Source organism: Siniperca chuatsi, linkage group LG16, assembly GCF_020085105.1.
Source record: "Siniperca chuatsi isolate FFG_IHB_CAS linkage group LG16, ASM2008510v1, whole genome shotgun sequence".
In the NCBI taxonomy this organism is placed as follows: domain Eukaryota; kingdom Metazoa; phylum Chordata; class Actinopteri; order Centrarchiformes; family Sinipercidae; genus Siniperca; species Siniperca chuatsi.
Window position 1 is genome coordinate 12,271,470 of NC_058057.1, and position 13,678 is coordinate 12,285,147.

General features: G+C 39.5%; 1 protein-coding gene across 5 annotated transcripts in view; it reads right to left on the minus strand.

Annotated features, from left to right (window-relative positions):
• Nucleotides 1–1,710: 1,710 nt before the first annotated feature.
• LOC122862850 (A-kinase anchor protein 7-like) overlaps nucleotides 1,711–13,678 on the minus strand; it is a 46,757-nt gene continuing 34,789 nt past the window's right edge. For 4 of the 5 annotated variants that reach the window (XM_044168651.1, XM_044168650.1, XM_044168648.1 and 1 more), the window contains exons 10-11: nucleotides 10,127–10,162; nucleotides 1,711–4,840 (exon numbers count right to left, since the gene is read on the minus strand). In XM_044168651.1, the coding sequence (XP_044024586.1) occupies nucleotides 4,620–4,840; nucleotides 10,127–10,162 (257 nt within the window). In that variant the 3' untranslated portion in view covers nucleotides 1,711–4,619. The remainder of the gene's footprint in view (nucleotides 4,841–10,126; nucleotides 10,163–13,678) is intronic. The other variant, XM_044168649.1, reaches the window with a different exon arrangement.

Below are 13,678 nucleotides of genomic sequence, written 5' to 3' on the forward strand. Positions count from 1 at the left end.
TTAGATACCCTCCAGGCAGTCAATGGGCATAAAGATGTTACTGTGATGTAGAGACAGTGCACAATTAAAACGTCACCTATGAGAGATAAATTAGTTACAAATTAATAACTTACTGCTCTGAAACGTCTTGCTCCAGTCTAGGTTGTGAAGCTGGTTCGGGTTGTATAGCTGAACAGAAGCCATAATTACTGGTTACGTTATTTTTTTCCCCACCAGCTTTCCGGCAGCAATCCCTCTGATTGGCTAGTACGCGTTGTGTCTGTTGGTTAGGTTGGTTAAGGTTAGGGTTAGGGATAGTCAATCAAAAGCAGAGTAGGGGCAGGACTTGGTGGAAAGCTGGTTGGGAAATGAAATAATACTTACCGGCTGACGCGGCTTTGTTTTGGATCATGCTACCTAGCTCTCAGGACCCGCCCTACTCTGCTTCTGATTGGCTAGTAGTCCTTACCTAGGTACTGTGCATGCAACTCCCAACAAAGATCGAATAGAACTGAGATGCCTCACTCAGTAGCTAAAACAGTGTTCAAGATACAGGGTAAAAAGAGATGCCGCAGCAATGTGCAGTATGAGAAAAAACATGGTGTTTTTTGAAAATTAAACCATGTAAACCTATTCTGGTACAACCCCAAAATAAAATTATTAACCTGAAAATGAGCATAATATGACCACAAGAGAATGTCAATTTAACCTATTGACCTGCAGATATTTAACATTAAAAGGGTAAATATGGAGGAAGTGCTGAGTTTACATTAACCAGTTAGAAATAAAAGACTAATATAAGCCTGTTCCAAGTAAAGGAGTGGGTTTTACAATCTTTAAAATCGTGATAAAATTCCTTTATTAAATACACTAGTTGCTCTTCATTTGAGGAGGTTTGGTAAAAAAACAACGGGATATTCAGAATGTGCACTCTCTCTGGCATTAAAGTAGTGTACATTGTGGCTAAGTGTTGAAGTTAGGATCCACCTTAAAACATTTGCTTATAAAACCTTATAAAATCACATAACATTTTTGAGGACAATAATATGTTTTTCAAATACTGCCTGGTGAATTTACTGTCTGCTATTTCCCCCCAAAATGGATATGACCAGTAGGCGATTTGAGGGGGGATGCCATCCCCCTTGTTAGCAAAATGACCAAAATGCATCCCCCTTGTTAACCTGCCATCCCCCCTCTCCATCCCCTAGTAACAGAGATGTCAGAGGCAGAAGTTGTTTAGTTGAGTATGTTAGTCTAGTCCGTCTGATTCATTGATCCTTTATCTGACTGAGGTTTGTGCAAGTTAGAATCTATGGTCCCGACCATGGCTCTGAAATATCAGTAGCCTAACTATGTAGATAGTGTAAATAAATCCACGGCGCTGTCCATGGTGCTGAAGTAGCAGACGGATTTGTAATTGTGACTTTTTCTCTGAGTCCCGCCCTTCTGTCAGTTTCATCTTGGGGTCATGAGTCGGTTCACTAGTCGCGGGTGAACAAAACCAAACGGGAAAGCCTCTGTCCCCCTGTTAAAAATGAACAAATCGCCTACTGGATATGACATTTAGGAACCAAATGCTTCCACAAAAATCCACAACAACACTTCTTACAAAGCCCTATACTACTGCGTTAGAAGACTTATGGGGGCAACACAATCCTTTTGCGATGTATAGCAACATACACAACCTTTAACCACTGCGTACACCCAGACTGAAATCAGAAGAGAAGGATATTGGTTTTGAATCTCATATCCTGTTTTATTGTTCAAATATGACAGAACAATATATACACAACACAGTACAAACAACACACCTATGGACAAATGGAAAGACGTTCACACACACACACACACACACACAGTTCCGAGTTGCCATGATTGATAGAGACAAGAATTTCTCTGGGGAACCATTGATCAACCATCCTACAGTCACGTGTGAACGCGCACGCACGCACGCACACGCACACACACACACACACACACACACACAGATGAACAGACTAACCATTTAGGCCAACAGGACAACTTGTGTATTAAAGGGGATGTTAAGGAGATTAAGGATCCGGTGACAATAAAAGATCAAAAGGAAAACGTTTAAAGTCCACCTTAAGACAGAATTCATTCCGTTATCGTTGTTTCAATGAGCCCACAGTGACAGGACTTAAAGTGGATTTCACAGGGATGAGAGCATATTTTCCAGCTCACACCTGTTCGCACTGGAGGGAAATAAAACGTCATACGGCTGAAAATCTGAGCTGGAAAAGTTTCTCTGTATCCACATACAAAGATATTGATTTGCTTTCTAATAGAAACATGAATTGTGTTTCATGGTGGACGATGTTGACATTTAATTCAAGAATCCAATTCTTTAGCCACAGGTTGACACTTAAGAGACTCAAGCTCACAGCAAAATGAGCAATCATCACTGACAATGGCTAAAAATATTACCTATGCATTCTCATCTTAATCACTTCCAGTAAAACTAAAAAATCACATAAATTTATTTTAGTGACTTAAGGCCACTTTGAACAGAGGTGATTTGATTTAACAGCATGTATATATTTGCCTGCTCTTTAAAAAGTGAAACCAAAGACAATCAAAAAAACTAATTAATAATTTTGTGCTTTTTTCACCTTTGAATGCACCTTCTGAGTGCTTCAAAATTAAGTCTCTTAATTTTTTCACATGAAATTAATTTCTCTAACAGGGAAGCCAGCTATTCTGCTGCAGCAGCAAAGCATTATAAATAATAGTTAAAAAGGATAAAATAAGATATATAATGTTAGAGAGTAAACCAATCATCTTTATCATAGCTGTTTCATCATCATCATCGTCATCTTCTGAATGGATGTCATGAGCTGTGGGGTCAAATGCAGAGCATGAAAGGCCAATTTCATTTACAAGATGAAAAAAAATAAATAAAAAGGATGGAAGACAGTGAAATTAAGAGCTGGAGGGTTTTCAGCTGACAGCAGCGATTGTCTGAGTTAACCTTCCCAACATCAGCATAACGGCTCTTACATGTACAGTATAACAGGATGAAAGCTCCTCAGATCAGCATAAATACTCCCAATATACTTGGAGCCTCAAACAGCCAGGCTTCTGTCTGTATTATAGACTTGAGTGATTATAGACTATTACCCACGTAATTTATGAATGGAGGATTTAAAGGACAAACACAAAATCAATCCTGCGTGTGCTCTGCTGCTGCTACAAATACATTTCACAGAAAAAAACTGAAAATATTTTAGCATGTGAACAATAGTATGTGAACAACGAACAAAAAATGATTACATTTATATATGATCAGGCAGGAAGCTGAGTTATGAAATGAACAGAAAAATTACTTACTGAGACAAGCACTCAGGTCATTAATGGAGGTTTTGGCATTAATGGAGTAAAAATGCATTCTTGGCAACTTGTAGTGTATTGTAGGAGTGTTATTGTATTTGTAGCATCCCCAATGAAGTCTCTCCAATTCACCTGACATCTTCTGTAAAGTGAGTGCTATTAGTATGAATAAATTAATGTGACAGAGGGATACCAGTCTATATGCTCCCATAGTGTTTGTGGACTCAACAGAAGAGTCCAGATTGGGTTTCGAAAAGCTGGTATCACTTAGTTTAGCTTTCATAAAATGCTTATAACCGATCTTAAATTGATGATTGTCTCAGTCCTGCCGCGGGACTGCCTAGGACACACTTGGTTAATACAACAGTAATGTATAATACTTAAAGCACAGCTGGGGCCAGATCATTTTCTATAAACAACTTAGAATAAAGACAAAAATGCAGACAGACATCTTATGGAAAAAGTGAAATGAAATGCTGGAAGTTTAAAGAAGATCCATTTCCTGAAACTGAATTGAAAGTGCTTTGAACCCAGATTTACAATACAACAAAAACTTGCACAGACCAAGTCCAACATACTGTATTTCACACTTAAGTTTGAAGACTCTGTCAGTCAAACCAGCTCTCTTCATATATCCTCTTCAGCCACAAAGATGAGCCCATGAGTAATCCTTTGTCAATAAAGTCAGCACTGATTTTACAAACGTATGCTAAAAGAAAAGTAAAATATTTTCTTCACCTGAAACAATGAAGTGAAGGAGAAAAAAGTTTTTTTCAAAGGGAAATTGAGGATATTGTGTTCCATTTTAAGTGCAGGTGATGGTAAACCGAAACTGTCCAAAACGTGATTTATCTTATTCTAAAAGGGCAGTTTGTGAGTGACAGGTAAAAGTGAACCCTACATGTGTCTCTAGAGGAGTGCTTCACATATGTTGTCTGGGTTTGACGTGCAGAGGCCCACAGTTGAGTGACGGTTGATATCTTTGCTGTTAGATGTAGGACACCAGAGTTAGTGAGTTAACTAACAGGCTTAGCTAGCTGGCCTGTTAAGACGGTCACCTAGCACTGAACTCAAGCTACATTATCTATTTAACTAGCACTGTGTCAAGCTAGGTCAGTTGGGCAGGTAGCAAGCATGACTGGGCTAGCTGGGTTAGCTAGTCAGCAAACTGGGCTGACTGGTTGGCTGGTTCAGGCTTTGTGCCCAGGGCTTACTGACTCTTCTCCTGGTTAGCCAGGTTGATGTTTTCTGGGCAGCTGGTTTTTCAGTCTCTGTACCTCAGTCTGATGATGTCACTTCCTGTTGTCTGTGGTTGAGTTAGCTGTAGCGTCCGTCTTTGTTGCAGTTTCCTCAGTGTTTCCAGGGGGCTGCACTGCTGTAGCATTAGGCCCACCCCCATTTTGAAGCGTTTCCTGTTTGTACTGTTGCAAGGCGCGATTGACAGCATCCTCGACCAATCGCCTGCTGACCCTCAGCAGCTCCGCCTCGTCGGGCTCAGACCGGCGACGCCCGCCTGGTTAGAACAAGCACAACAAAAGTGTATTATATACATTATAATATAATAATAATAATAATAAAACTTTATTTATAAAGCACTGATCAAAACAGAGTACAAAGTGCTTCACAACAAGAGAAATAAGCTACCACAGTGAATGGCGAAATATAAAGACATAAAATACATAAAATACACAGAAGCAATAAGATAAACAGTAAAATAAACAACCAGTTCAGATAAAATCAGGATATGCTTTCAGATAAAAATGTGTTTTGAGATGAGACTTAAATGAAGACACTGACTCAGACAACCTAATTTCTTTGGACAAGTTGTTCCAGAGCCTCGGGGCCCTGATAGCAAAAGCTCTGTCCCCCTTAGTTTTCATCCTGGACTCAGGAACAGACAGGAGACCCCTGCCTGAAGATCTCAAACTACGTGAGGGTTCATAAGAGATTACAAGGTCTAAAATATAATCTGGGGCCAGGCCATGAAGAGCCTTAAAAGTAATCAATAAGATCTTAAAATCAATCCTAAAACCAACAGGGAGCCAATGCAAAGAGGCTAAAACAGGTGTTATTTGGTCGTACTTCTTGGTCCTGGTTAACAGCAAAGCAGCTGAGTTTTGTACAGTCTGCAGTCGTTTCAGAGTTCTTTGATTAAGACAAGTGAACAGGCTGTTACAATAATCAAGGCGTGAGGAGATAAAAGCATGTACAACAGTTTCTGCATCACTAAGATTTAAAATAGATCGTATTTTTGCAATATTTCTGAGGTGATAAAAACATGATTGGACAAGCTTAAAACATAAATTGCTATCAAACAGGAAACCAAGATTTCTTGCAACAGGCTCATAATCATCCTCCCTTAGTTAGTTTATTTAAAAACAAAAAAAAGAACAACTCCACTTAGGGGAAGAGCAACAAGCTGTAAACAAAACATTGACATATTATTGCCCATTAAAGTTGCTATGGATAATGTGTTAGCAAACAGTTGCCTATTTACACATCCAGCAGTTATGGAGCAATGTTAGCAATTATTTGGAGTTGTGTATCTGGTCCAACTTTCACTTTTTTGGTCTCAGGGTGAAATATCTGGCTCTTTAGCTGCTAAATGCTCTACTATGTTCACCAGCTAGTCGCTAACTTTGTCTGCCGTTTGGTCCTGAGCAGGTCGTGTACAGTCTGTTTATCATAGCTTTTCTGCTCAAAATGAGAGCGGTGAGAGTGAACCAAAACAGTAAAGTTGTGGGCTGTAAAACCAAAACAATGAGCTGAAGGAACCTGTAGGGTTGGGTGATAATTCTTTGTGGGTTCATCACTACAAGTGACACCTTTTCAAATTACTTATTAGTTATTTTTTACCATTATTAATATAAAAATATTGATTAGTGCAGCTTTAAATTAAATTAAGTAATATTCCCCTATAATAGTGCTCTGGGAAATTAGCTATATGTAATATTCTACCTAAATACTGAATGACGTATTAGACTAAATTAATTAATTTAGGTTTAAGTCACATATTGTGTTTCAGAGTTTCTAGAACAATACATCTTTATGGTATTACAGTGTTTGTAGACACTGCTGTTATTACACTCCAAATCAGATTTATCTGTCTTGTCATGTACTGATGCCCCTAACACTTGCTGTAAAAAGCAATTCTGAGGGCATCTTCAATGGAACAGTAATCCATTTCCAATAATATAACAATATACATTTTGAATTTCAAATCCTTAATCAAACTGTGGATTTCCCACTATTATGCCACTAGCTGGTGGTCTACTCCACTGTATGTGACAGGAATGACATATTCAGAATCGTAGCTATAATGACATTTACACTCCACAATGAATTTGATTGTAACTCTAAGCCTCCTGTGGTGTTTGGGTGTCTTGATTTCATTCTTATTCCAGCATGTTCAAAATGAAAATAAAAAATGACTATTAATCAGACAATAATAAACGCGTATACACCTATTCATCATAGACTGAATCCAGCAACAATAGAGTGGATGTGACGACAATGGACAATATGTGACAGTTAGAGTTAATAACAGATAATAACAGATGAGTGAACAACCATCTCCCACACATGCATTTTGAATTTAATCTACCTCCTGGAGCGAATGAAAAGAGAATTCATTTAACAAGCAAAGCTCTTTCCACACTGTTGGTTCTGCTTTAGTTGCGGACAAAATGGCAGACAAAAAGACATGAGGAGTCAGGCAGACATAAAGCCAGATAGAAAAAAAAAGTAAGACGGCCAGAAAGTCAATAATTCATATAGAATGACAGTTAGGCAGGCAGGCTGTAACATGGACAGCCTGCCCTGAGCCATTCAAAAAGAGAGTAATATCACTCAACCATCCAGTCGGTCTGAAACACACACAAATTACAGATTACTGCAGTGATTCAAAAACACACTATAACCACCACAACATTTGATTATCAAGGCCAAGCGTAAAATCCCCAAGCTAATCTTCTATATCACAAAATCCCACTGGGCCCAAATGGTTTGTGTATATTTGAAAGCAGAGTGGTGCTATATTATTCATTATAGGAAGAGACAGGACATACATTAGGAGTGAGACAGCGAATGAGGATGAAAAGGTTTGCTGAGGTCAGAATCACATCAATAAAGTGTAATGTATAGTTTTTTTTCTTTTCTGTAGAAGTTTTCTTACCAACCTAGTGTTACTGTTAATGTTACCTTTTATTTTTTTATTAGTTGTTTTTACTAGAAGCGCTATGGAGCAATGTTTTTATGAGTGGGCCCCCGTTTTCTTTGTTCATGTGCACACAAGAGAGCACATGGGCATGCGTTACACAATCCTGCCAATGGGCACAATGCGTTCTGGTGAGTCACACTGAATGTAAACAGCAACTTTGTTTAAGACAAAACTCCATAGGGCACCTTTAAGACACAGTACAGGGTAGACTACTGCTAGGTATGAATTTAATAAGGTGTACAAATGCTCTGCAGGGATCTCAGTCCATGACGACTTGCTACGAAAGTGTCAGTCACTGATGATTGATTGTTGTCACATCCATGCTGAGGACATTTTATACATCCCCCCTTTTAGCCTCCAGGTGTTCTTGTGGGTTGATATCTACTATACAGGCCACTGGAATGAATTACAGTCACTGTCACGTGCATGTCATCGCAGCATTTCACCATCACTACCAGCTGTTGGCACATGCATTATGTATCCATGGATTTGTGTTATTTATGCCAAATACTCAGCCTGCTAAACAGCATGCCAAACAGAAACCAGGCTTTGTCAGACCAGCCGGCATATGCACACTCGTTACTCATTCAATTATGGTCACCATGTGGTCACATCAGCTTCACTTTCTTATTTTTTGCTGAACTGATTTGAACATAACACGGTGTTCTGTTGTTGTACATCTAAACTCATGGTTTACTGAGTTGTGCTTTCTGAGAAGCCCTGCTGCTGTTGTACTGAGATGCTATTTGATTACCTGCAGCCTGCCTGTCAGTTTGAATGACTCACACCTCTGACTGCTGTTTGATAAGGTATTTTTGCCCTCAGGACTACAGCTGACTGAATTGATTTTAAATGTGCCTTTCTCAGTAAACTGTAGACACTAGTGTGTGCAACTCCAAGGATGTTGGTCATTTATAATTAAGTTGAGTCAACTGAAACTGGCGCTTCCGGCATTATCAGATCATTTCAGACTAATTTAAATTATATCCCCATTTACACCTGGTATTAACATCTATCTGGATACATTAGCTCGCTAGCCATACTGCTACTATTTGTGGGTTTTGCCGGACACCTTAAGCTAGCAGGAAGAGTTGGAGTTCTGTGACCTTTCCAGATGCGGTCTGGCCGAATCGATCCCATTCCGATCACAATGTGTTCTGCGTGCATGTACACCTGCATTAACATGTGTTTTTCCTTATCAAGGTAGGATATCCAGTATGTTAATGCCAGGTGTAAATGGTTTTTGCACCGGTCTTCACGCTCTTGCACGCACAGTCACAAACCTATGCAATTAAGGAATTGCGGTTGGGGTGTGGACCCAGCACGCGTCTTTCATAATTTGAAAGTTAGTTTGTTTGTTTAGACTGCATGCGGCTGATTATTTATGATTGGCTCCTGGTCTGTGTAACCAACAATTTTGAACACGATTTTGATGTTGCTTTATCTTCTTTCCAGAGGGTGGCAATTTGAAGTTCCACTATAGGAAATATTTAAAAAAAAAAAAACATCAAGATATATGCTGGTTAAATTGTGGTTTAGAGTCTTTTTCCATTTCTGTGAATGCTGTCAAGATAAGTAGTGTATTGAACGCAGGTGTGATTATTTAAACAGTACCACAGTGCACAGGAATCTGCCGCTTTAAATGGTTTTACATTACGAGTAACTTTCTTGTGAGGTTGTGTCTGAGTGCAATGGGAACTCCCATAAGGATGAGAGCACAGCAATATGTGCATGTGCTAAACACATTTCAAGTGCAAAGGTTGCTGAAGGCCTCAACCCTGTTTGCATGAGTTATACTTTATTTACGCATAACTCATTCTCTGGTGGAGGAAGTTATTACAGCATAAAACGGAGGAATGTCTGTAATAAAATCTGTGTATGCAAATACCAAAGCATGTGAAAGGCAAATATCACAATCTCAAAACTTTTAGGGCTGTAGATACAAGTTTATGGATATAGTTTCTTATTAAAGTAGAAATAATGCGATCTCTAAGAATATCCTTGTATTTGATCAGCTACTTGCTCAAGGAAACTACTATGGTAGGGTGGGGGGATGCTTGCTAACACAAGGCAGGCAGCATGGTTAATGTAGAGTCTCCTTAATGTCTTCCTGTCCTGCTTCCTTAAACCAGACAAGACATCTTTTGCTTGGATCATTTAGGTTAACTGAATTTAAACTGATGAGGGACAAGAAATCATCATAGATGAGAAATATGAATATCAGCTGAAAGGAAATGCTTATAAAAAGGCTGTTGAACACCGCATCAGCTGCAAAGGGATTACCCCAATATGAGTAAAAACTGATGATGATTAGTCCTAGTTTCTGGAAAAAACATTACTGTGATTACATATGCTCCAGGTGATCTCAGAAGCAGACATTTAGATTGTGATCTTTTGTAATCAATATAATCACAGTAACCTAGAGGTTGCTGAAATGAATCATTAATCATCCCAAATATGATTGTTCTGAGGGATTACTTTACGGAGTGAAATTTTAGCCCGTAATCAGATGTAGATTAGGTTTTAAATGAGCCTTGCTGACTCTGATTGTAGACATATGATATGAGCAGGGACACATACTTGAGCGTCTGGCACGGAGTGGGTTCTGAACCAAATCTGCAACACAAGCACAAACATCAAATATTGAAATAAAGACACAAATAAAAAAACTAGACATCTGTATGAAATCCACTGTCTCGTGGATTTCATACACTCACGAAGTAGTGCAGCACATAAAAGCCTCTTTGTCTGTCACAAGGGAGATACTTTTGGTGCTAGACAGCAGTGATTTTAAAGATTAGGTTTGGACCCCTGGGCTACATGAGAACTAAAACAGATGCACAAATAGTCTGAAGAAATATAGTTATCCAGATCCACTGACTGTCATACTGCCAAAAGGGGCAATAGGGCCCAGGTGTGCACTTTTTGGGTCTGGCTGCAAGGCAAGAACACCAAACAACAGAGCATAATTTATTTCACAAGTCTGTACATTGTAAAAAATAACTTCATAAAATGCAAACATGAACAAACGTCTGAACGTGTTTCAGATGACGCAGCACTTTGTTGGATGATTTTAGGAAGATAAATGACATATGAGGACTAAATCCCTCATCTTGTCTCCATGTTATGAATATCCAGAAAATATTAGCTTGTAGTTTTGACCCTACGTAAAACAGACTTCTGCTCGCTTGTCAAAGGTCTGTTCTGCGTCTGTATCTTTTAAAGAGTTGCGTGTTTGTGAGAAACAGTTCTTATCTGCCTATTCAATCTTGGCTTGACAAATTGAAGGCCTTTATGATGGCAGTAAAGCTGCCCTCTGTACCTGTTATACACACACACACACACACACACACAGTAACAGAGACACAGATAAGCCTTTTTTCACTGCGGATAGACTAATTCCACAGCAACAAGGCTGGCAGACACAAGGACAACTCAACTTATCTCTGTCTCACACACACAAATGTTCAACAGTATCTCACACACACTTTCTCACACAGTAGACCCACAATTTTCTCAAAGCTTATATCCTCCTCCTAAGCTTATATACTCCCTCCATCTCTATGACTCTGCCTCCAACTTCTTCTCAGCTTTTACCTTTCCTAACCACTCTCTCTAGAAACCTTTTTTTCCACACTCTATCTACTTTTTCGTGCTGCCAGTGTTGTCATGGTGACGGGATGAGAACCAGACAGGCACTTCAGCTCTAAACAACACAGGAGGTTGTACTGACTTCCACCTGTTTTTTGGCAGGTTTCACTCTCTCTTGTCTCCAAGTATCCTCTTTTCTTACATCTGTTTGACTTTTCTTCTTCCTCAACCTTTTTGTCTCTTTCTCAGCATCTGACTTACTTTCTTCTTTGCCCCGCTGCCTTTCTCTTTCAGGCTCATCTTTCCCTTATTTATTGACTGGCGTGTCTCAAGACCTGTTTTCGAATATCACTTCTGATGTCTCTCTGAGAGTTTTTTTCCCTCTAAAAGCCATGGCTGTATATTTACAGTGACATAAGAAAAGGAAAAGCAGAAAACAGTGGAACAAATGTTGTGAGCAAACTGAAAACCCAAAGCATTAAAATTTATAAGCAGTAGCAGATTTCATATGCATTTCCTTTCTTTATCAGTATGCATTACATTAAACACAGTATCTGCCTCTTTCACTGTGATGTTAATTCATACTTGTATACAGCCAGACTAAACCTCTTAGCCCATATGGTGCAAACCAAGCTACTTAGTAGATTCTGGTTAAACCTGTAGTGGAAATGCGATTAGTCCAGGATATGCGGTCTTCTGTCCAACAGCAACAGCATGCCAGACTGTGTTTTCATTGTTCTCTTACATTTTTTAGCCATGCTAGCAGTAAGGCTCTAGAGATGGCAATGTCGGTCTGTCGGTTGGTCTACCACTTTGGTCCAGACAAAAATATCTCAATTAGGGCTGCAATAATCTGCTGATTATTTCCCTTGACATATCAATTAGTTGTTTGGTCGATAAAATGTCAGAAATAGTACCAAAAAAAAAAAAAAAAAAAGTCCATCACTTAGCTCATGTCAATGTTTACCAGTCTCAAAGAGATGCTAGCATGGCAGATGCAGATACGGATGCTGTGTTTATGATTATGACTGTACTGTCAGCGAGCTACGACTGTACAATGTCAAGTGACAACTACTGTGTGTCTGCTTTGTTCTTATTTCATTCCCAGCATCACCGCTCTGCTCTGCTTTACTTGGCTCTGCTCTCTTCTCCTGGGCACTGCTCTGCTATGATTTATTTTGTGCCATGTAAAAACCTTTTAACACCATTACTTTAAACTCCCTTACACACTTATTTATCTTGTTCTTTAGCAGCCCCTTCCTCCAGATAACTAATAGAGTCCACTTCCTGGTTGGATCAGAGCTGACATTCTGCTGTAGTCTGCCAAAATGACGATACTTCGTACTTTCCATGATGAAGGGACCACTTCATAATGTTCAGTTCCAGCTGAGGGTAGCCTCTCTGTTGATGCTCCCCATACGCAAGCACTTCAAATCTACATGCAGTATCAAAAGGACCCATAATAATCCCATTAAAGACCTGAATCAAATTCACTGGATACAGCAGCCTAACTGATTATATTTACATCCAGCATAATAATCTGCTCCTATGACTGATGTCTTCTTACTCCAAATGAACTGATTTCCTGAAAGATCTAGCAAGGGTTTAGGCAGAAAATTAATGCAGCATATCTGGTAAGAAGACGAGGATAAAGCATATGGGAGGAGGAGGAGAAGCCGGGGGAAATGGGGACAAAGAGGAGGAGGAAGACTACATTACAGTGTGTGATGTAAGGAAGAGGAGGGTGTATTTGCACAACATGAAGACCTCCTTGAGGTTCAAAGCAGAAAAATGAGAAGGAACATGACAAGGAAAAAATAAGGGAGAGGGTGCATTTAAGGACAGAAAGGGAGGGATGAGGAGGAGGAGAAATGAGGAAGAATGGACCTGGAAAAAGAAGTAAAAGACAAGGACGGTGGGGGTACATAGAGGCAGTGCAGCTGGGGGGTAAAGAGTACTGATGGTGTAGTGGTTTCCTGAGGAAATACCAGAGACTCTCAGACACGAGATACTGTACTGACTGCAGCCCAGTTCAACACATTTATATTCACACAGTTATTCACACTGTATTCTAGAAAGCTCATACTCAGGTTACAAAACATTACTTAACATTATCAAAGAAACCAACCTCATTTAGATCAGGAAAACATGTGTACATTACCAAACTGGAGAATGGCTGACAGACCTACGGTGCCCCTGTCCTCATCAAAAGGCCTTTGAGCAAGGCACTAAAGCCACAACTGCACTGAACTCTATTAATGCATATAACGAATTATTTACAGAAAGAAAATTACTCTGAGCTTCAAGGAGTAGAATTCAGCAGCTCTGTAACAGACTCCTCTTTCTACAACTTCCTAAAATGGGGTCTAATTTGCCTGCATTTTTTGAATTCCACATCAGAGGAAAATTATTAAATTTCTGACAATGTCTCCCATGTGCCAGAAGAATGGGATGCAGGGTATGTCATCAGCCAGCGCTAGCACCTCCAGTAGAGCCAGGGATACCAAGCACACCGTTCTCTTTGGCAATAAAGGGAAAGGT